The 20,633-nt window shown below is 36.8% G+C and overlaps 3 protein-coding genes across 4 annotated transcripts; 1 reads left to right on the forward strand and 2 right to left on the reverse strand.

Annotated features, from left to right (window-relative positions):
• The first annotated feature begins 36 nt into the window (after window positions 1-36).
• On the forward strand, window positions 37-10,086 carry erap1b (endoplasmic reticulum aminopeptidase 1b). Its single transcript, XM_052556817.1, has 19 exons — window positions 37-276; window positions 1,445-1,952; window positions 2,049-2,187; window positions 2,343-2,477; window positions 2,585-2,705; window positions 2,792-2,946; window positions 3,049-3,162; window positions 3,274-3,405; window positions 3,505-3,636; window positions 3,973-4,050; window positions 4,141-4,298; window positions 5,266-5,345; window positions 5,509-5,692; window positions 5,852-6,008; window positions 7,662-7,846; window positions 8,040-8,201; window positions 8,278-8,418; window positions 8,489-8,570; window positions 9,694-10,086. Exons 2-19 carry the CDS (start codon window positions 1,462-1,464, stop codon window positions 9,862-9,864), a joined length of 2,817 nt encoding a protein of 938 aa, XP_052412777.1. The 5' UTR covers window positions 37-276; window positions 1,445-1,461; the 3' UTR covers window positions 9,865-10,086.
• Window positions 10,087-10,309: 223 nt separating this feature from the next.
• gtf2h2 (general transcription factor IIH, polypeptide 2) lies at window positions 10,310-14,136 on the reverse strand. The gene is made up of 15 exons (XM_052556819.1): window positions 13,758-14,136; window positions 13,393-13,470; window positions 13,266-13,302; window positions 13,086-13,172; window positions 12,949-12,999; window positions 12,815-12,869; window positions 12,625-12,730; window positions 12,444-12,534; window positions 12,265-12,352; window positions 12,088-12,195; window positions 11,764-11,827; window positions 11,255-11,358; window positions 11,052-11,154; window positions 10,941-10,980; window positions 10,310-10,859 (listed from the first exon to the last, which is right to left on the reverse strand). Exons 1-15 carry the CDS (start codon window positions 13,811-13,813, stop codon window positions 10,749-10,751), a joined length of 1,179 nt encoding a protein of 392 aa, XP_052412779.1. The 5' UTR covers window positions 13,814-14,136; the 3' UTR covers window positions 10,310-10,748.
• Window positions 14,137-14,296: 160 nt separating this feature from the next.
• On the reverse strand, window positions 14,297-20,158 carry oclnb (occludin b). Of its 2 annotated transcripts, none has more exons than XM_052557429.1 (9): window positions 19,971-20,158; window positions 18,880-18,935; window positions 17,878-18,520; window positions 17,492-17,659; window positions 16,332-16,438; window positions 15,751-15,849; window positions 15,455-15,626; window positions 15,185-15,226; window positions 14,297-15,051 (listed from the first exon to the last, which is right to left on the reverse strand). In XM_052557429.1, exons 2-9 carry the CDS (start codon window positions 18,921-18,923, stop codon window positions 14,953-14,955), a joined length of 1,374 nt encoding a protein of 457 aa, XP_052413389.1. In that variant the 5' UTR covers window positions 18,924-18,935; window positions 19,971-20,158; the 3' UTR covers window positions 14,297-14,952. The 2 variants fall into 2 exon arrangements, with proteins under 2 accessions (XP_052413389.1, XP_052413388.1); XM_052557428.1 differs by having other exon boundaries at window positions 19,955-20,158.
• Between the last annotated feature and the right edge of the window lie 475 nt (window positions 20,159-20,633).

Here is a 20,633-nt window from a genome sequence, read left to right on the forward strand (position 1 = left end):
GGATCTGGCAACACGCGTCTACATGGCTACTTAACTTTAAATGTACCTTTACATACTGATTGTATTTCTTTTTGTGTAACCTTAAATTGATATTTAAATTGTCCTACAGCTAATCGGTCAGAGCAGCGCCTTTAATTTAAAAAGCAACTTCCCATGATGCAAACAAGAATTGTATTTTCACTTTCACATTCTTTGATTTGAATGCTCAGCTGAACCAAACCTGGATTCATGTTTGAACACATCGAGGATTTTAACTGAAAAGCGTAGTCCGTAGTCGTAAGTATTCTATAAAATCCTAAATATATAAAATAAAACGTGACAAAGCATACAGATGACGTTTGTTTGAGCGTGTACGCTGCACATTTGGTTCTCATCACATTTACCGCGATTTTGATCAAAAGATTATTTCCAACTCCAAGTGCTAAGAGTCCAACGCATTCGCCGTGCCCTTTCTTTTAAATAGGATCTTGTTTTTAGATAATATTAAAACGTTTTACCAAAGAGCGTTTTTTTTTTTCTATAAATGATGTTTTCATGAGCAAAATCATATTCGCAACTTACAAACACATGAAATTACAATAAAGACTCTTATTATTATACATAATCGATCAGCAAAATTGCAAAATACTGGGATTTTATTATTATTATTCAAGAAATTGGATGAAAATATACAATCACCTTCAAGAGAACACTAACAAATAAAAGAAGATAGAAGTAAGAAAATAGGAGAAATAAAACACAATAAGGGGGTATGTAGCTTACAATAAAGGAAAAAATATGATAATAATAAAAAATACCAATGAAGGAAAGTTATCTAAACTTAACTAAAATCCAAAAACCTAATACATTTTTTTTTTATTGCTAGTCAGAGTCAGACAAAAAGATGTGAGCAGCGAGTCAACCTCAATCAGAAAATGAGAAAGAGTAGGAATTGAGCCTATACATTTTTTGTTTATGGATGAAAAATTTGCCAAACAAAATAAAACAGTTTAATATACTCTTTAGACCTGTGGGCGAGTCGGAGTAATAACAAATAGTATCCTTCAAGCTAAAATATTGTGCAGAGATAGGAGGTTTGTTTAAATGGGAATACAAATCAACAAAAAACTTCTGAACAAATTCACAAGAATAGAATAAATGTATTAAGGTTTCATCTTTGTGTTAACAGGATATCCTTTATGCAGTATTTTAAAGTGGACTTCTTTGGTCTTATTAGAAAGAAAGTATTTATTAACAGAATGTCATGGCATAAATGATTGTTCGAAAGAACCGATTAGAAGAAATTAGATTTCTACAAGAGGGTATATATATATTTCTCACTTAATTATTTTTAAACAAAGGCGAAAACAGAGCTTGTTCAAAGTAATCTAGCCCATATTGAGCTTATGAGCTTATGTTGTATTATCGGAGCTTCTAATAAAATTTTCCTCCTTTTCCCTTACAGTGTATTACTATGCAGCCATGACTAGCTTTGCTCTGCTTGTGAATCTCATAGTTTTGCCCATTCACCTCTGGGCTGCAGTCACTCCAGAGACCACTTCATTCCCCACATCAACTAATGGAGAACCATTCCCATGGAATAAAATGAGACTTCCAGACACAGTATCTCCTCTACATTACCATCTCCTTATCCATCCCAACCTCACAAGTTTAGACTTTACTGGAATGGTGCGGATCCAAATTGAGGTCCACGAAAACACCAAGAATATCATACTGCACAGCAAGGATCTTCATATCTCCAATGCAAGGTTGCTAGATTCAGACATAGGTCAGCTACAGGCACTAAAGGTGCTGGAGTACCCATACTTCCAGCAGATTGCACTCATATCTGAGCATGCACTGTTGAAGAGGGGCCATGTATATTCGATTCAACTGGAGTTTGCCGCCAGCCTCTCTGAGAGCTTTCATGGATTTTACAAAAGCACATATCGCACCAGCAAGGGAGACCTCAGGTGAGAACCCTTATGTAAGCACAGCCAATATCTCTGAAAGTTATTTATAATTTTTTCAGAAGTAATTATCTGATGCTGTGCCAATCACATTCTCAGGTTTGTGGCTTCCACACAGTTTGAGCCGACTAGTGCCCGGGCAGCTTTTCCCTGTTTTGATGAACCTGCCTTCAAAGCCAACTTTTCCGTGCGGATTCGCAGAGAAGCAAAGCATATTTCCCTTTCAAACATGCCAAAGGTGTTGTTATAATATCCACAGAACCTCCATTGATCAATCCTGCTGTTTTCTGACTAAAACCTGAATAAGTCAAAAAGTGTATGAACTATTAATCTGCTGTTGGATATTCTGATTCTTCTGTTGAGTCTAGTCTCTTTTTTTCTTCTTCACTCCAGCTGAGAACATTAGAGCTGCCAGGCAGCCTGTTTGAGGACCAGTTTGATGTGAGTGTCAAGATGAGCACATACCTGGTGGCCTTCATTGTCTCTGACTTTCTGTCCATCAGCAAAACAAGTCAGCATGGAGTCCAGGTTAGAAGATGATCCAAGTCAAGCCTTTATGTACTATAAGATACCACCTCCATCAATTACTACTTTTTGTGATGCTCCATAAATGTGTATTTTTGATCTGAATTCAGATTTCAGTGTATGCTGTTCCAGAGAAGATCGACCAGGCAGAGTTTGCTCTGGATGCCGCAGTGAAACTGCTTGACTTCTACGATGACTACTTTGACATTCCGTACCCTCTACCGAAACAGGGTTAGTTCTACTTAGACAATTCATCTACTTCTTAAAGTGCAAAAGGCAGATTTCTCAGTTCACTCTTTATATGATCTGCACTGCAGATCTTGCTGCCATCCCAGACTTCCAGTCTGGAGCGATGGAGAACTGGGGTCTTACCACCTACCGTGAATCAGAACTTCTTTTTGACCCCCACAAGTCTTCTGCTTCTGACAAGCTGGGCATCACGATGGTCATCGCCCATGAACTGGCCCATCAGGTGAATTTATGACATCAGTTAACTATTATGGGATGTAGTAATTATTTTACATGTTGCTGTGGTTAATTAATGAATAGTTTTTTCTTTGTATGTTCTTGTCAGTGGTTTGGAAACCTGGTGACCATGCAGTGGTGGAATGATCTGTGGCTGAATGAAGGTTTTGCCAAGTTCATGGAGTTTGTGTCTGTCAACATCACCAATCCTGAACTGCAAGTTGTAAGTTGCCTTTATATACCTTTATTTCCATAATCGGCATTTTAAAAGCACTCTGCATGATTTGGATGAAGATCTGTGCTAATATGAAGACAAATCTTTTTTGTGCCACAGGAGGATTATTTCCTGGAGAAGTGTTTTGAGGCCATGGAGGTAGACTCCTTGAGCTCCTCTCACCCAGTGTCCACGCCAGTGGAGAACCCTGCTCAGATACGGGAAATGTTTGATGATGTTTCCTATGACAAGGTGCATAATAGTGCATATTTTCCTGTGCAAGATGTTTTTCTTCTTATACTCTTTCAAAAGCTTTAAAAAAACATTTTACTATTGTTAATGTCCTTTTAGGGGGCTTGTATTCTGAACATGCTGAGAGAGTTTCTGACCCCAGATGCATTTAAACTGGGCATTGTGAGATACCTAAAACGCTTCAGCTACCAGAATACGGTCAATAGTAACCTGTGGGAAAGTCTGACCAATGTAAGTACAAATGACACGTGTGATGCAGATGCATAGAACTCTGCAGTAAATTGTGTGGGCTTTCTTGTAATTCATTAATTGCATTTATTTTTACCTGTTAAGTTTCCCAGGTGAAATCCAGTCATCAGTCATCATTCTATGCAACCATAGTTGGTTAAGCAAATTTGCCACATGAAAGCTGCTTGTTTTCAAAAAGACTTGCTGTGCTTCTTGCTACACTGTTGATAATGGACCTTTTTTGCTCACAAAATTTCACAAAGATTGAAGAACAGGATCAAAATGTCTCATAGTAGTGAGTGTTAACACAGTTTTTCTCAATGTGTTTCTCTGTTATAGGTATGTGACTCTGATGGTCTGGATGAAGGCAGACTGAAGGGTGATGAGTCCTGCCGGCGCTCACACTCTGGAACTTCTGTGGGTTATTCTGTTACATCATTAATCTGAACTCTCTTTACACTGTTTAAGTGGTGTTGTGATGTACTTCTGTGATATTTTATCTTTTAGAAATGGCACTCTGAGGATGAGCTGGATGTTAAGGCAATGATGGAGACGTGGACATTGCAGGAGGGCTTTCCACTAATTACGGTGGAGGTCAAAGGTCGCCAAGTTAGACTAAGCCAAGAACGTTACCTTAAGAGTGATGACCCCTCACAAACATCCAGGTTTAATATTAATATCAAAGACAGTTTCTTAATTTTTATGCCTGTGATACTGATAGTGATTTAATTTTTTTATATGACTTATTCAGGGTTTATACTTTTAACCCTCTGGTGTTGTACAGTCATTTACACACACCCAAAAAAATTAAAATCATGGACATGATTTGAAAAGGTTAAACGGTACTGAAAAAAATTGTCACATGTATTGTTTGCGATAAAAATAACCTCATTTACCGAAATTATTGGGAAGCTGATTTCCTCTAGTAGAAATATTTGGTGCTGTGCCCAAACAAAAAACTTACTGAAAGCTCTTTATTTATTTTGGAGATATCAACCTCAAATTTGGAACACAACTCTTACAGTTTCAGAGTAAAACATGTTTTAGAAAATATATATTTGATATAACATTTTAAAACAGTATTTCTGTGCACTTTTCATAATAATAAACTTTTTGTTTCACTTTTTAAACATTTCTCACTTCAACATTAATTGGTCAAGAATCTTCTTTAAAAAGAGACAAAACTTAAGTCTGCGTCGAAAGCATGCAAAAAAAACCAGAGGGTTAAAATGCTGTCACAACTGAGATGTATTGCAGTCAAAATAAGATGATCGTTTTCTTGCAGCTAAAACAGTGGGGCAGCAGTGAATCATACATATCGTGAACAAGATCAATTATTATTAATGTATGGATTTCTTTAGAATTATATCCTTGTATGTACACAGATACAAAACATTTACAAAGTAAAATCACCCACAGTAACAAATGTCTCTGCCATGCAGATGTTCAACACCAGTATCTCACAGGAGAAACATTGCCAGTGATCATGAACTCTTGCTGAAAATGAATAAAATCCATTTGCTTTATCACAGCAAGTCCCTCTTTGTGCACATGGGGCTTTATAAAGATTTATTGACTTTGATTTTGATATTCTCTTTTTTTATACTTGGTTGTAAATTCTTGATCTTACAGCTTCCTGTGGCACGTTCCGTTGACTTACATAACCAGCAGCTCAATCACAGTGCACCGCTTTCTACTTAAGACCAAAACAGGTATTTGTTATAATAGAATAGAACTAATATTCTATAATATATTGTTTTGATAATAATTTACATTCATATGTTTAGACATCTCTAAACGACACAAGACTGAAAGATCATCCATAGAACACTGTAGCACTGATTTCTAACAGATCTGTTGTATATGTCGTCATAGATGTTCTGTATCTGCCGGAGGAGGTGGACTGGATCAAGTTTAATGTGGACATGAGTGGATATTACATTGTGCACTATGAGGGTTCTGGCTGGGATGACCTCATCTCTCTGCTCAAACACAATCACACAGTGCTCCGCAGCAATGATCGGGCCAGCCTCATCAACAACGCCTTCCAGCTGGTCAGGTCAGTCCTCATTCATCTGCATACACTATGTGCTCTTATTGGTCAGTGGGATGAAAATGTCTCAGATGAGTCAAACAAATAAATTTAAGGTACTGCAGATTATACAGTAAAAGTGTTGCCAAGCTTTAAAATCATCCTCCCTCTCTGTGTCGTGGACAGTGTTGGTAAGCTTCCGCTGGATAAGGCTTTAGACCTGACCCTGTACCTAAGCAAGGAAACTGAGATTATGCCAGTGACACAGGGCTTCAGTGAGCTTGTGCCTCTGTACAAACTGATGGAGAAGAGAGACATGGAGGAGCTGGAGAACCAGATGAAGGTCAGTCGGGGATCATTTACTGTATTTTTGACCTCCTAGCTTTTGGATTCATTCATTCAGGATTCAGATTTAAGAAATCAGCTTCTTTTCAGTTTGTGCAATTCCGAGAACAAAACTAAAATGCATCTTGACATTTAATAATACTGTAGATAATTCAGTGGTGCAGTAAAAACGGTTATATTTTTAGATGTTTTTACAGTTTGAAATAACCTTTTTTGTTTGTTTGTTTTAATATAGTATAATTTATTCCTGTGATTATAAAGCTGAATTTTTGTCACATGATCTTTAAGAAATCACTCTAATATGCTGATTTAGTGCTTACAGTTTTTCTCAGTCACTTTGGTGCATTTTTCAAAACAGAAATGCAATTTTCAAAACTACTTGTACAACCTCCACATCATCTAGTCATTAATACACATCATAAAACCAGTTTCTCATTCTTTTGAACAAGTTGCGATTGCTATTGTACATTCATGCAATTGATTACGCACATTTATCTGCGGTTTCCTACATTATCAGTTGCTAATGTCATGTTGCTCAAAATGTATTATACAGTTTTCTGTGCAATAGTCTTACCCCCCAAAACATCTAGTCTTTAGTTCATAGTATAAGTCATTAAATGCAAAATGGTTAATCTAGTTGTCATAAACTGCCAAGCACACTTTTTATTTGTATTTTTACACACTATTATTAGATGTTTTGTCAATTTGGCATGAATTGTGCAAGTGAATCTTTACTAATGAAGAGAATGTAGATGATAAACCAATGATAAACCATTTCTCTGAAATAGCTCAAAGGTTCATCTCATGAATCTTCAGTAGGAAAGCTTATACTGTATAGACAAAGGACAACACAAGAGTTACAAATTCTGAAAATGGAATTATTTTCATCTTTGTTCCCATATTTCCTTTTCTATATCACAATGGCATTGTAAAAGTATTTTTTATTTTTTTATTTTTTTGGTCAGACCACTAGTAAAAGTGAAACTGGGAATTCTATCCAGTCTCTTTCAATCAACATCCCACAAAGAGTAATGTGTAAATGTGTAGTTTTGAAATGGATATATGGCATACATAAGCATATGGCATACTGTTCAATACAGTAGTTTACATCAGAACATCCCTCCACTGTTAAATTGACAACATGACTAAGCAATTTGACTGTCTTATCCGTAAACTATGACACAAGGACTTGTCATTCTGATGGCACTGACATGTTCATTGACACAGATATTTATTTTTGAGAGATGAACTAAGGATTTTGAGCAAGAGACTGGCTTTTGCAGGTCATCCATTGTGTTTTGATATTTGTACGAGTTGTTTTGAGAAATGCACTTACTGTTTTGCAAATCTCAAGAATGATTAGAGAAATGTACCAAAGCGACTGAGAAAAACTGTAAGAAACATTTCAATGATGAAACCAATTGTGCTGCTGAAACAGAATTGATTTGGAATAAAAAAACAAATTAAAAATGTTTTACTGTCCCTTTTAATCAATCCAGTGCATTAGAAGTATTAATCACTTCTTCGTTTTTTTCTTCCTGATGCCAAACTTTTCCATCTTTTAAAAATGTCTTGGAAATAAATAAACTCGCCTTGCCTTGTTCCCTGCTGTAGATGAGTAACTGATGCTGGTTCTCTTGCTGTGCTCCAGGGGTACATTCTGCAGCTGTTCAGGAAGCTCATAGACCAGCAGTCGTGGACTGATGATGGCTCTGTGTCTCAGAGGATGCTGCGCAGCTACCTGCTCCTGTTCGGCTGTGTGCGGGGTCATCCTCCCTGTGTCAGCACGGCGTCCCAGCTCTTCAACCAGTGGAGGGACTCAGATGGGAATATGAGGTGAGAGGTCATCATTTTCTTTCCTTTCTGAAACTTCCTTTTGAACAATGAACACTTTGGTCTCCACTTTTAATATTAAGGATATGAAAACTCTGGAGAAGTAATAGCATGTTTTCTTTTTTCCTCCATTAATGACCGAAACCGTAAGAAGAAATTGGTTATTTTTGTCCTTTTTTGTCTTTCCGTCCTCTAGTCTTCCTAATGATGTTACTATGGCTGTGTTTTCTGTTGGTGCCCGGACTGAGGATGGCTGGGAATTCCTGTTCGAGAAGTACAAGGAATCCATGTACGTCTCCATGAAGAGCAGGATAAAGACGGCCCTCACAACCAGCCCTCTCGATCACAAGCTAAAATGGTGAGACATTCAGATAAACAGCAGTTTAGTCAAATGAGAATAATCATTCATGTCATCCTTTCTTTATTTGTTTCAGGATGATGGAGCAGAGTCTGGCGGGAGAGGTGATGAAGACTCAGGATCTGCCATATGTTGTGACTTCAGTCAGTATAAATCCTAAGGCCTACAAACATGCATGGGACTTTTTAAAAGCGAACTGGGACTCCCTGATTAAGAAGTAAGATACTGATTTAATAAGAGACACAATTGTGGTATATTCTGAGTCCCTTAATGATATTTGTTTATAGGTTTGATCTTGGCTCACCGTCTATAGCACACATGGTAGTGGGAGTGACCAACCAGTATTCCACCAGAGAAATGCTAGCTGAGGTAGGTATTGGGGTTTTTATACAAATAATAAGGACAACAAATAATTAGGAGCTTTCATCAGTTGGTCTAGACCAGTGGTTCCCAACCTTTTTCAACTCGCGGCCCACACAACCAAACACATATGTTTGCGCAGCCCACTTAAAAAAAAATTAACTGACCCCGCTATTGTTGGGTTAATAACTTAGTACTCAGAAGCTAGATTTTAAACTATATTTATTGAATAAACTAGGGCTGTGCAATATGGACAAAAAAAAATAAAAAATTGAAAAAAAAAATTGATTTTTGGATCAATTTTGCAATTGTGCTTTTACAGTCATAAATGCATTCAGGATTAATTTGAAACATATTTCCAAAAGAAATCCAATCAGAGCTTTATCAAAAAGTTGTAACATCTCTAGAACAGACATAAGTCAAAATTATCACTATAGTGAAGATGTAAAAAAATGTATAGACTTGTGGCAAAAATTTTTTTTTTTTAACTTTTTTTTCTTTTTTGCCATGCATTGTTCATAGAGCTCATTAATTGTAGCGGTTTCTCAGGTGTTTGCAGTGTGTATACAGTATGTGTATGCGGTCAGCAGTGAGAGCGCATAAATATAACGCGAAAGCACATTAAAATAATGCACGAGTGCGAATCTCTCTGTTCGCAGCAGATTTCCTTTGCTCTGTCACAAAACCGGTCGTGCTTGCTCAGATACACGCTGCTTTGCGAGGAGAGAGTGTGCACACTTAAAACGTGTCTCCTCTCACTTAAACTGCATCCTGTTCACTAACAAATTCACTCTATGCTCATGTGTTAGACATGAATTATTTTCGCACGTTTTTATTTCTAGCCTTTTACCGCAGTGAGAACGCTCTGATCCGTCAACATTGGCTCAGAAAAAAGGCGCATCACAGACAGTGTGTGAACCTGGAGTTAGGCATATGCGCACGCTCAAATCGTGATTTTAGGACGTTTTCTTTTAATCGCACAGCCCTAGAATGGACTGGAAATGAACAGAAAATAATTGGCGGCCCACCTGCAATACCACCGCAGGTTGAAAACCACTGGTCTAGACCAAAAACCCATCTTATCCTGTAATCAGGACACTTCATTACATGATGTGTTTCTCTGCTTCATCAGATTCGTAGTTTCTTCAGTTCCTTGCGGGCTGAGACCGGAGCAGAATTGAGATGTATTCAGCAAGCCCTGGAGAACATTGAAGAGAACATTCGCTGGATGGACAAGAACCTTCCGCTACTGAAGGCCTGGCTGCACCGACACTACGTCCAGAACAAAAATACAGAGCTGTGAAGCACTTATACTGTGATTGTCAGCGTGTATACATTGTCATAGGTGTATACATTTTATCAAGCATTTTAATATAATGCAAGAGTTTTGATAAGAACTTTGGTGTTCTAAAGTGTGTGAAATATGGGGTGAATATTTTTTGAAGAGCATTGCTTGTAAAGGTCGAAGTTAAGAATCTCATCTGTCTCCAACTTTTCATATTGAAATTAAATTCTTGTGAAGTTTTGTAATCTCTTTTTTTTTCATACAATGTTTTGTTCTTGCAATCAACTCTTTTAACTCTAGAAATCAAGACATTTTGCTGCAACACCTTAAACATATGTAACAGCAATAATTTATACTATATATATATTTGTATGTATATGTATATGTGTATGTATATATATATATATATATATATATATATATATATATATATAATCATTTAGTTTGCGAAAACAAGTCAGTATGGTTTTAAAAGAAAACATTTTTATTTGTTTGAACAATTCATCTCAACACCTAGTTACAGGTTTGTTTGAGTCATTGAGCACAGGCAAGTATATTAACACGGTCAGTAAGAAACAAAATATAGAAACAGCTGTCGTGTTCAATCGATTATAACTCAGTGGAATTCTTCATTCCCAGTGAATTTTTTTCCCTCTGTTGCTGGTTTTATTTGGTCCAGTGAGACACTTTTCTCCATAGGGAGCGCCCTTTCATACAGTTACAGCTTGAGCACAACTACAATGCAAGTAAACTGAAAGATGGCAAAGACCTGACAAGCATCGGCTTTCATTACATTAACCCTTAATAATCAGTAGCTGATGACTTCCTCTTTTCCTTCTGCATCTCTCAGTTTCTACTTGTACTGAAGCTCACAGTTGTCTCGGATTTCAGGCCATCTTACATCAGGACGTCCTGTCAGTCTGCATGCAGCCAGGACAGCAGTGCAGTGTGTCATGTATGAAGAGATCACACTCCACGCAGAACACTTTTTTACATGCTAGACAAATAAACACCTGCAGAGATGAGAAAATGTCATTTTAAACAAGAAACCATTCATGTTCCCATGCAAAAGATTTGGAATAAAAAAAACCTACACTTTTGTCTTTCAACTCTCCTTGGCAAGCTTCACAGAACCTGAAAAGACAGATTATGAAATAGGCTGGAATGAGACAGAGAGGTTTTCACAGAGTGAGTGTGGAGCTCACCTCTCGCCCTCATACTCCTCCAGTGGGGTCTCCTGGAAGGCCTCGAGGGGGAAGAGGTGATGGAAGGAACGGGCCAAGTGAGGTGCAGAAACCAGAGTCAGCCCTGTACCAGAGAGAAGGAGCAGACTGTGAGAACTGAACACATCGATGCTCTCTGAAAATCAGTGTACAGATTGAAGAACAGGGACATGCTGAGAACATACCACACACTTTACACTCCACTGGCAGCTCAGTGTATTTGGCTCTGCACTGTGGGCAGTAGTAGCCGCCAAGAGTGAGTCCTGGTTCACCAGCGCTGTCCAGGTGCCTAAAATATATTAGAAAATTAACTATAATGAATATTATTTCAAATTATAAATAATATAACTATACATTAAAGATATCATTCAAACAAATTTTTTAAATTAATACTTTAATTCAGTAAGGATGCATTAAATGTATTTGTTGTTGCAAAACATTTCTATTTGAAACAAATCTTTTTTTCTTCTTTTTTAAAATTCTATTCAGCAATAAAATTCAGAAAAAATATAAAATGGTTTCCACAGAAATATAAATATAAAGGGTCATATGACGCATAAAAGCTGTTGCAAATTCAGCTTTGCCCTTATATCCTATTACATTATATTAAAACAGTTATTATTATTTCATAATATTACATTTTTGCTGTATTTTGTATTAAAGCATAAGAACATGATATTTAAACACTACTCACGACATGCTGAAGGAGGGTTTGGCATCCTGATCAGACATGGAGGCTATGGCATGCTGGGGGAAACCTAAGCAAATTATTATGCACATTAATGATTTTGTAGAAGAATACATATAATATAGTGTAGCTTACACAAATACTAAATTTCCCAAACATAATTCAGGACTGCTTCAAATTTACGGGACATAAAAACCGCAGAATATTCCCAGTTATACACACAGTACTTCTTAAACATTTTAGCTAATTTTTGACTTTTAGCTACCAGTAATTTCAACATTTCACTACATTTAAATAGTGTAAATGTGGTGACAATGACTGTGTGATTACCCATGCGAATGAGGGAGCACTCTGAGGAGGAGCTGGCTGGAGGTGGCTTCACATGCAGCATCAGCAGCTCTTTAAAATGACTCTCATCCAGAATCACGTTGTAGGATCCTATTGGGCAAAAACAAATTTAGAAAACATTACACAAGTGAGGAATCATGTTAAAGTAAGACTACCAACCTCCAGTTTCTCTTGTGAGAATAGTGCACACCCGAACCTCTGCTGACAGGCCGATCACAGACACTCTGATCTTCAAACCATTCAGAGTCTGTTGATATATTAAAACACAAGAGAAATCAGTGTTCATCAAAATACACTAACCAGTGCAGTATGCAGACAATAACACCATTCAAACTCACTTTGATAAGCTCATAGATGTTGGCTGGGTCACAGGTGGTAAGACTGCTGAAAACCACCAGGATCTCTTTGCTTGTATGAGCAGGCATGTGTCTGCATGAAAACAGAAATATGGTAACAGCACTAAAGGGATATACAACACTGTTACATTTCAGTTCCAGATGGAAGTGATGTGTGCCTTACTTCAGTGTCTGCATAGCCAAGTTCAGAGAGTTGTAGAGAGACGGTTCGCCAACACAGGTGGAGTCCACGGATTTCTTCAGAGCTGCTATATGCTTCTTAGGGTTCCCTGGTAAGAGTAAAATCATGTCAAGTGAATTTGAAGATAAAGAAAACTGATCAAAACATGCAAACATGATACTAATGCATCAACCTGCAAGATCAGTGAGCTTCTCCGCCCTCTTGTTCTTGGTGGTAATGATCCCTATCTGTGACAATATGGTACAGTTAACACAAGCTGCACACGCTGTAAACACTCACAGATAGATACAGAGACAAGGGCATTACCTGACTGATTGGATTCTGGTCAAAGTATTCCTCTACAAAATACTCCATCAGCTGAAGAATGCAAAATTAAATCAGTTTGGATAGATTTGATATAATGTCAAGCTTTCATACGCCACTACAGATGCAGTGCTACTGACCTTTAAGGTTGAGGTGAGCCTGTTGGGCTTCAGGTCTTGATCTTCCATTGATCTCGACGAGTCAATGATCACAAAGAGATGCCGCATCTGGTTTGGTGAGAATTATATGCATGATTATAATCAGTCTCCAACAACAGAAAACAATGATATAACTACGAAGGACAGTAAAATTCATCTTACCATCCCAAGCCGAACTTGTCCATGACTCTCAAACACCCTGTAATGTGACAGAGAGACTGCAAGTGAATATCAAATCGATATATAATCAGCTCAAACTGATTTTAAATTATGCATTTGAGTGCTGTACCTTTTCCTCTTTGCCTGGAAAAGAATGTCTTCCACAGTAGCTTTGAGAGATCCAGATTCATCCTCCTTCAGCACCTCCCTGAGAGAGACACATGTCAGCAGCTCATTACAGTGAATGTGTTCTCATGTGCTTTAATGGATATCAGTGGCTGACAGTCTTGTGATGCCCCTTACAATCATACTAAGCCATAGATTCTGAGCCTTTATGTGTTATACTTTTAGTGACAATTATTGACGATATAAATAATATTTTATAAAATATATTTTATTTACAATGACCACTTTCTGGAGGCAATTTGATGTAAATAACGCATTTAAATTGTAAACGCACCCAAGTTAGCGCAAGCATAAAGCTCAACTTCTCACCATGTTCGTTCGTATCCTCCTTCCCAGCGTTTTGCTCTCTCTGGTTCTTCGTCCATGTTTAATAATTTTAAAAGGATGTAATTTTTCTTTAGTGGGAATGTTATACAGTTTTATTCTATTCTTCCGAAAGGTTTATACTCGCAGCTGTTTCAATAGATTTCTGCATTTGATCTCCTCACAGAGAGACTCCTATACGTTGTATAGATTTTCGTAATTCAAATAATTTAACAGCAAATACAGGAAAGGGTCAACTGTGTTTTTGAATTAAGGACATATTAACATCTATCTTGATCAGTGGACTATAAAAATAAACAATCCAATTCACTCGGTATTTACTGTCGGGCAACCCTTGTCCGTCGATTTCTTATGTCCTCCGGTACAAAAACTAAACAATAGTTCCGAGTTATGGGAGGGCCTCCGTATCAGAGCCATATAGATACGGCTCTGCTCCGTATAGATCCATAAAAACGGTTTATGATTAGCTTTTAGTTGCCCACTTGAACTTTTTTCAGAAACAGAAATGAATACAGAAGAATACATTTGGAAATTTAATGGCTTTATTTTACTATGTACAAAAATAACAAGCCAAAAAAAAAAAAAAAAAAGTACTGTACATTCAACAAGTCGCCTTCCACATTAAAATTGTTGAATTCTCTATAAATTCGACAGAACTGACGTAAAGAACCAAATTATATGAACTTTATGATTGAAATCAAATTCACACCTATTCTATAAGTGTGTACTTAAAAAAATAAAAAAATAACAATAGATTGCTATTCTGGTTACAGATCAATCAACATGAAAATAAAAAAAAAAAACCAACATCCACTAAGAAAGTATTATAACAAACAACATCGGAATGTCTTTGCTTGAAGATCCCTAAAACTACAACAAAAAGTGCTCACAGTGTCATATAAGATACAATCACTTTGACTTGACTTCATGTCTCAGGATAACGATAAAAGGTTAAAAGGAGAATTCATCCAGCTTTAAAAAATAAAACGAAATACTTCATTGGTACCACAATATTCTGATCAAGTGTAGTTTGGCTCAAAAGCAAAAAAATGGTCATACAGCAGCCATACAGTTCTTGATAGTAATACAGTGATACAGATATTTAATACAGAAATAGTAAAGCCCTAAAACAAAACATCATGCTACATAATATACACTCCTGAGTTTCCAGTGCCAGGTTTTATTGTCTGTGGTCATAGTCGCTGACCCTTCTTTTAATCACAGACAGTTTTGTCTTCAGCTGTTTACACCTTTTCTTTTTCATCTGATAGTCTGAAGACTGTGAGAAAGAAAACAGGTCAGAATTTACATTTGCTTATACACTTAACTCTTAAACGTTATGTACTATAAACTTTTTTCAACCGCTGTAACAATTTATGCAATTAACAATATTCTAAACCGAAAGAGTTTACCTTCTTCAAACTTTTAAGCCTGTTGTATACATCCATGGCATCCTTTTTAGATAACAAAACAAGAGAAATATATATTAAAGTAACATATTTGAATAACAATGATTTTATCAAAGCAGTTTGAGAAATTATTAAATTAATGCTTAATTGTTAAAAAAAGTTATTTATTATTATTTAAAGGTGAAAGAGATTACTGTGAAAACTTAGAGATTAAGCCTTGCCAACCATAATCTTAAACATGTAAATTTTTGGTCCACTTTATAGATTACATACCATGAACTGTGGGCTGCCTTCCTGGAAGCGGTCCAGCTCTCGATCTGCTTCTGCCAAGCCCTGATTAATATCATCTAGCTCAGCCTGAAGACGCTTGTACTCCATGTGGTCTCTGTCAAACTCTCTCTTGTACTCAAGCCTCTCCTGCTCATTAATGATGGGAGGATACTCACTGAGAGCATGGCAGCGCAAAATAAAGTAGGAAATATGACGAGAGTGTTAATAATTACATAAAGTCAAATGCTGAGTTTTTTTTTTTTAAAGTGCACAAGTACTACAAACTGTATTTTCCTCACCTTTGATAGTCAGTGTCCAGCTCATCTCCAGACTCTCCAGTGTCATAGTCTCTAAGTTTGCCCTTCAGTCCACTTAAAGAGCTTGTCACGTCAGAACCACTGCAACACCAACAGCAATTTTGTTAATAACTTGGGTGTGATATTATTAAAATTTTGATTGTAACTGACAGTGAGAATAGCTTTCTGAACACCGTAGTTTCAGTCAGTTCACATAATCTGTTTGTGAAACTGGTTACTCATGTTCATGACAAAACTAAATCCACCAGGTCCTATTCATACAGGGACAAGATTTCCTGGATTCCTTCACTCTGTGGCACCTAGTCTTGTGACAGACTAATACGGAGCAGACATTTTGTGTACATTTTATTTGTTATTAATAATTCAATAATTTGTGATTATTACATAAATTGCATACAGATATAATCATTACAGCAAACAACCACAAATGTAATTCACATCCATAATAATCAACATATTGTAGAATAGTCACAGGACAAAGTCTACAGAAATATGAAATGTAATGCATTGTGCACAGTTTTTGTTTTTGCAATAACATCTTCAAAAGCACTGGGATGACCTACCTTGGAAGGTAAAGTGGTTTTTGGCTGTAAACCATTGGCTGTGTAACACCAATTTTATCATTGTAGTCATTGACAAAAGCCTCTGGATGTCCGGAAACATTATTAACCTGAAGAAAAACAAAAACAAAGAAAGTCTGAGTTTCTGTCTAGACATTTTGTATACATTAAAAAAAAAAAAAACTTTACTGCAGGCAATTCCATGTAGAAAGGTAATTAGCTCACCCTTCAACTGTTTCATATTTCATTGGAAACATAATGTGCATTTAACAATAATGAAAAAAAATATCTACACACTAAACCCTGTTACAAGCCCTGTTTGTATCCTAATACTGCATCAAAAGGTTTTTTTTTTCTCCTCCAGACTGTGTCTTTAATACCCTACCCTTCCATACAGCCAGCATCACAACATTTGTCATCTCAAAACATTTTTACTCATCATTTGGTAGTCTGCACTCCTGTAAGTGTTGCTGTAGGACTCTTTTACTTGAGCTTTTCTGTTTCCCCAACGCACTGAGCTGTCCTTTTTGTATAGTAAATAGTCTGGTCAAGCATTAAAGCCAGGCAAAACCAGTTCCACCACTTCCACAAATAGCATCGTGACATAAAGGACAAAACTACCACTGCTTACATTGTCAGTTGTGTAAGAACAAAGCCAATGGAGTGACCTAATAACACTAGAACATGCTAATGTGTTTTGGTCTAACAATTCCCACCTACCAGTTTATAAACTTTTAAGTCACTATTAAGTGTTCCAAGTGTTTAATCAGGGAATTTTGGATCCTATTCACATTTTCCATCAAGTGAAAGTAGATAAGAGGACACACCCTGAAACTAGACATAAAAACACCTCTTCATGGAAATCCTTTCTCTGAGAATTTCTCTTAATGGAAGGACGGTCTTAATAGTAATGTTCAAGGCCAGTGATACTCCTAAAGACAGTGGAGAAATTATAGGCACCACATACTGTAACAACCTCTGAAAATAAAACAAGATCTATCAAGGTATTATATACTGTAGTAGTAGTAGCACAACCTAAGTGCTACAAACAGTTACATTTCATGGCACCATAAATCCACAGGTTGTACGGAATAAGAAAAAACACTGAACTAACATGCACATGAAACATATCTTTTGTGGAATTTGCTAGTGAAAATTCTTACCCATTCCCCGATGCCTTGAGACGTGAGTCCGTCTGTGATGGTCTTCACGTCATACCACAGAACACGCTCCCTGCCGTATCTCCTGATCTGCCCTCGGGTCTTCACCGCGAACACAAGTAAGATGATCAATCCAACCACAACCACAAACCCAAGAACAATGGCAATGGCCTTGAAGAAAAAAGAAAGGAAGAAGAAACTTTAAACAACACTGCAAATGAACAACAATACAGAGGAAATGTGACAGATTGGCTTTTGTGTTTGCATGAATCTCAACTAGTATTTCTAAACAACAGAAAGGTATTACGTTTTGTCTGATAATAACCTTCCTGAACTGAACAAATATTATCATGAAGATGGCGTACTCCCAGTCAGGAGAACATGCTCACCTCCTCAGGCTCCACTACACAGTAGTGGTATAAATATTGATTGATAAAGATGCCAGAGGCCTGTTCTTGGTTCTGGAATTGTGCACACATCTGCAGGACCTGATTGTACATCATGGATCCAGACGTCTGAGAAGTGGGGTTAACAGCGACCAGGTAGACGATGGTGGCGATGAGCATGAGTGCAGCCAGAATGCCACAAATAATGATGGAGGCCAGATAGAATGAGGGAGACTGTGCAGCGTTCTGTCTCGACACCACCAGGATGAAGATGATGAGCACAGTGATAAAGGTGATTGCCGCAATCGCTATGATGAAGCCCTTGCCTGATTTCGGGTCCATGTATGTACCGCCTCCATAGCCGTAGCCCACACCATAACTTCCTCCACCAAGCCCACTGCCATACGATCCACTGCCATATGTTCCACCACCATAGCTGCCTCCCATCCCTAAACCCCCGAGGCCCATGGCGCTGGCATCATAGTCCCATGCCAGTGTGGAGGCTACACAGGCAAACATAGCCACACACAAAATGATGATAATGATGCACAAAATCTTCATGACACCTGGGGGTGACGTCCAGCGGTAAAAGTGAAGCATTTCATCAGGGTGATAAGAAGGTGTGCGATGGGAGGATCGGTGGTGACTAAAATGATAAAGTGAGATAATATGGATGAGTAAAAAGAAAGTTATTAACTAATTATGTTTTAAAACTTTACTCAGATACAATGTTATTCTAAAACTAAATCTAAAACCATAAAAACACTTTTCTCAAAATTAAATAAGTGCACATATGCACACACAACTAACATTAAGGAGAAAATAGAAAATACAAATTCAAATCTAATTAAAAATATTAACAAAAACTATAATAATGTATAAATGGAACTAAAACAATGCTGCTCAGGTCATAACACCATTATGATGAAGCAGTAAAAGTTCAATAAAGAAAACTTGTTTCTACTGATAATGGAGGATTATATGTTTCTCTAATATGCAACTTACTGTCTGCTATGATGTGCAGGAGGGCGACTTGATTTTTTCTGCATGATGTTAGCTTCCTGGACAAAAAAAGGGTTATCTGAGTGAATTCTGATGTAGGAATGAAAAAACATACTTTATGAATCAATGTGATATAGCACTGTTGTAATGCACTGTTGAGGAAATAAAACCAAAAACCCAGACTTTGATCTAATCTAGATACAGAGATGGTGATAGAACTTAAGATACAAAGTGGCTCTTTACATTAGTCATTAATGGCTCTGCAATCAGAATTATTAGTTTTTTTTACATAATTGTAAAAAGGGACCAAGTGTTGTCCTGATATACCATCAGTATAGCCAGAAAACTCTCTCTTTTTTCAATTGTTTTTACTTGTGTCCAGTTCACTGATCTATAATATATATATATATATATATATATATATATATATATATATATATATATATATATATATATATATATATATATATATATATATATATAGATAGATAGATAGATAGATAGATAGATAGATATAGAGATATATAGGGAGAGAGAGAGAGAGAGAGAGAGAGAGAGAGATCAGTGGTCCAGTTGCTAGAGTAACACCACAGCCTGGTGGCAGCAGTTTGTAGCAAAACAACTTAATATCACTGTAATTTTAATTAATTTATTTTGTGTAGGGATTAGTTGCATATTTCTAACGTTTTCATTTAAGAAATATGAGAACATTAATTCAACGTTTGAGGTCAAATGGGGAAAAAAAACAGTAGACTGCATGTACTTCAGCTTGTGTACGTTCGAGAGAGAAAAAAAAACGTAAAAATATTCTCAGAATTGGGATACCTGACGCCTTGAATTTTAAACGAATAACCAATTACGAAGGTCTGGAGAAAATCATTCTTAAAAAAAATAATAATAATAATAATAAAAAAAAAAATCAACAATAGACAAAGACATAGCTAAGCGTACAACTATTTAAATTTCCTTAAATTTGTGCCGCGGAACGTAGTTTCGATGCGCAATAGTAAACAACATTCAGCTCAGAATATTTAAAAACAAATTACAAAAATAAATTAATCGTATCGAGGAAACTCACCCTCTTCCTTCCTTACCAAAGAAGTCAAAGCTGTTAAATATTTTGTAATCCGTGCTCGTTCCTACGGGAGTATTTCAAGGATCTGCAAAACGCTCAGCCTTCAGGAAACGCCCGCTGAAAACCGAGAGTTTCATAAATCTGCCTTCCCTAACAACACATCAGTGCAACCAGCCTCCACCCATCCTCACCTGCACAGGTGCAGCCCCGCCCTCAACTTGTGCGCGCGCCCCCAATTTAACAGAAGCATGACGAGCCAGGTTCATTTGCATAGCTACTTTAACAATACATTTCGTCTATAGCTTTGCAAAAGTTGTCTTGACGCATTTTATGTTTAGAACTAGCTACTTTTCAGGCTGTGTTAATTTTATACTAGAATAAACTAGTAGCTTAGACAATTTCTGGTATTTCTGTCTCTAATGCTTTCAAAAATATGTATCATAAAACACAAAAGTGTACCTCATCCATAGAAATGATCCAGTAATTAAATGCTTAATTAATCATTTTATGGGAGTCATTGCTCCCTCCCTACACCAATAAGAAAGATTTAAGACGCCTGTAATAGCTCATAAGAAAACATACACATAAATTGCAAAAAATGTATAAGACCAGTGGAATTTCTGATTGCTCAAGTCACAAATTTGTAATCTGGGAGGTATCTTTAAAATACAATTGAGTCATT

The sequence above is a fragment of the Carassius gibelio genome, chromosome B5, assembly GCF_023724105.1.
Source record: "Carassius gibelio isolate Cgi1373 ecotype wild population from Czech Republic chromosome B5, carGib1.2-hapl.c, whole genome shotgun sequence".
NCBI lineage: Eukaryota > Metazoa > Chordata > Actinopteri > Cypriniformes > Cyprinidae > Carassius > Carassius gibelio.

What these genes read in the sequence shown, in the direction of transcription:
- oclnb (XM_052557429.1), bottom strand. Translation starts at nt 18,923, where the DNA reads ATGCAGAAAAAATCAAGTCGCCCTCCTGCACATCATAGCAGACA. An exon ending in GTGTAGTGGAGCCTGAGGAG is followed by an intron (nt 17,660 to 17,877) that starts GTGAGCATGTTC and finishes TTTTTCTTCAAG; the next exon opens with GCCATTGCCATTGTTCTTGG. An exon ending in GGCTTAAAAGTTTGAAGAAG is followed by an intron (nt 15,052 to 15,184) that starts GTAAACTCTTTC and finishes TCTTTCTCACAG; the next exon opens with TCTTCAGACTATCAGATGAA.
- erap1b (XM_052556817.1), top strand. Translation starts at nt 1,462, where the DNA reads ATGACTAGCTTTGCTCTGCTTGTGAATCTCATAGTTTTGCCCATTCAC. An exon ending in CAAGTCAGCATGGAGTCCAG is followed by an intron (nt 2,478 to 2,584) that starts GTTAGAAGATGA and finishes ATCTGAATTCAG; the next exon opens with ATTTCAGTGTATGCTGTTCC. An exon ending in GACCCCTCACAAACATCCAG is followed by an intron (nt 4,299 to 5,265) that starts GTTTAATATTAA and finishes TTGATCTTACAG; the next exon opens with CTTCCTGTGGCACGTTCCGT.
- gtf2h2 (XM_052556819.1), bottom strand. Translation starts at nt 13,813, where the DNA reads ATGGACGAAGAACCAGAGAGAGCAAAACGCTGGGAAGGAGGATACGAA. An exon ending in ACCAGAATCCAATCAGTCAG is followed by an intron (nt 12,870 to 12,948) that starts GTAATGCCCTTG and finishes ATATTGTCACAG; the next exon opens with ATAGGGATCATTACCACCAA. An exon ending in AGTGGAGTGTAAAGTGTGTG is followed by an intron (nt 11,155 to 11,254) that starts GTATGTTCTCAG and finishes TCTCTGGTACAG; the next exon opens with GGCTGACTCTGGTTTCTGCA.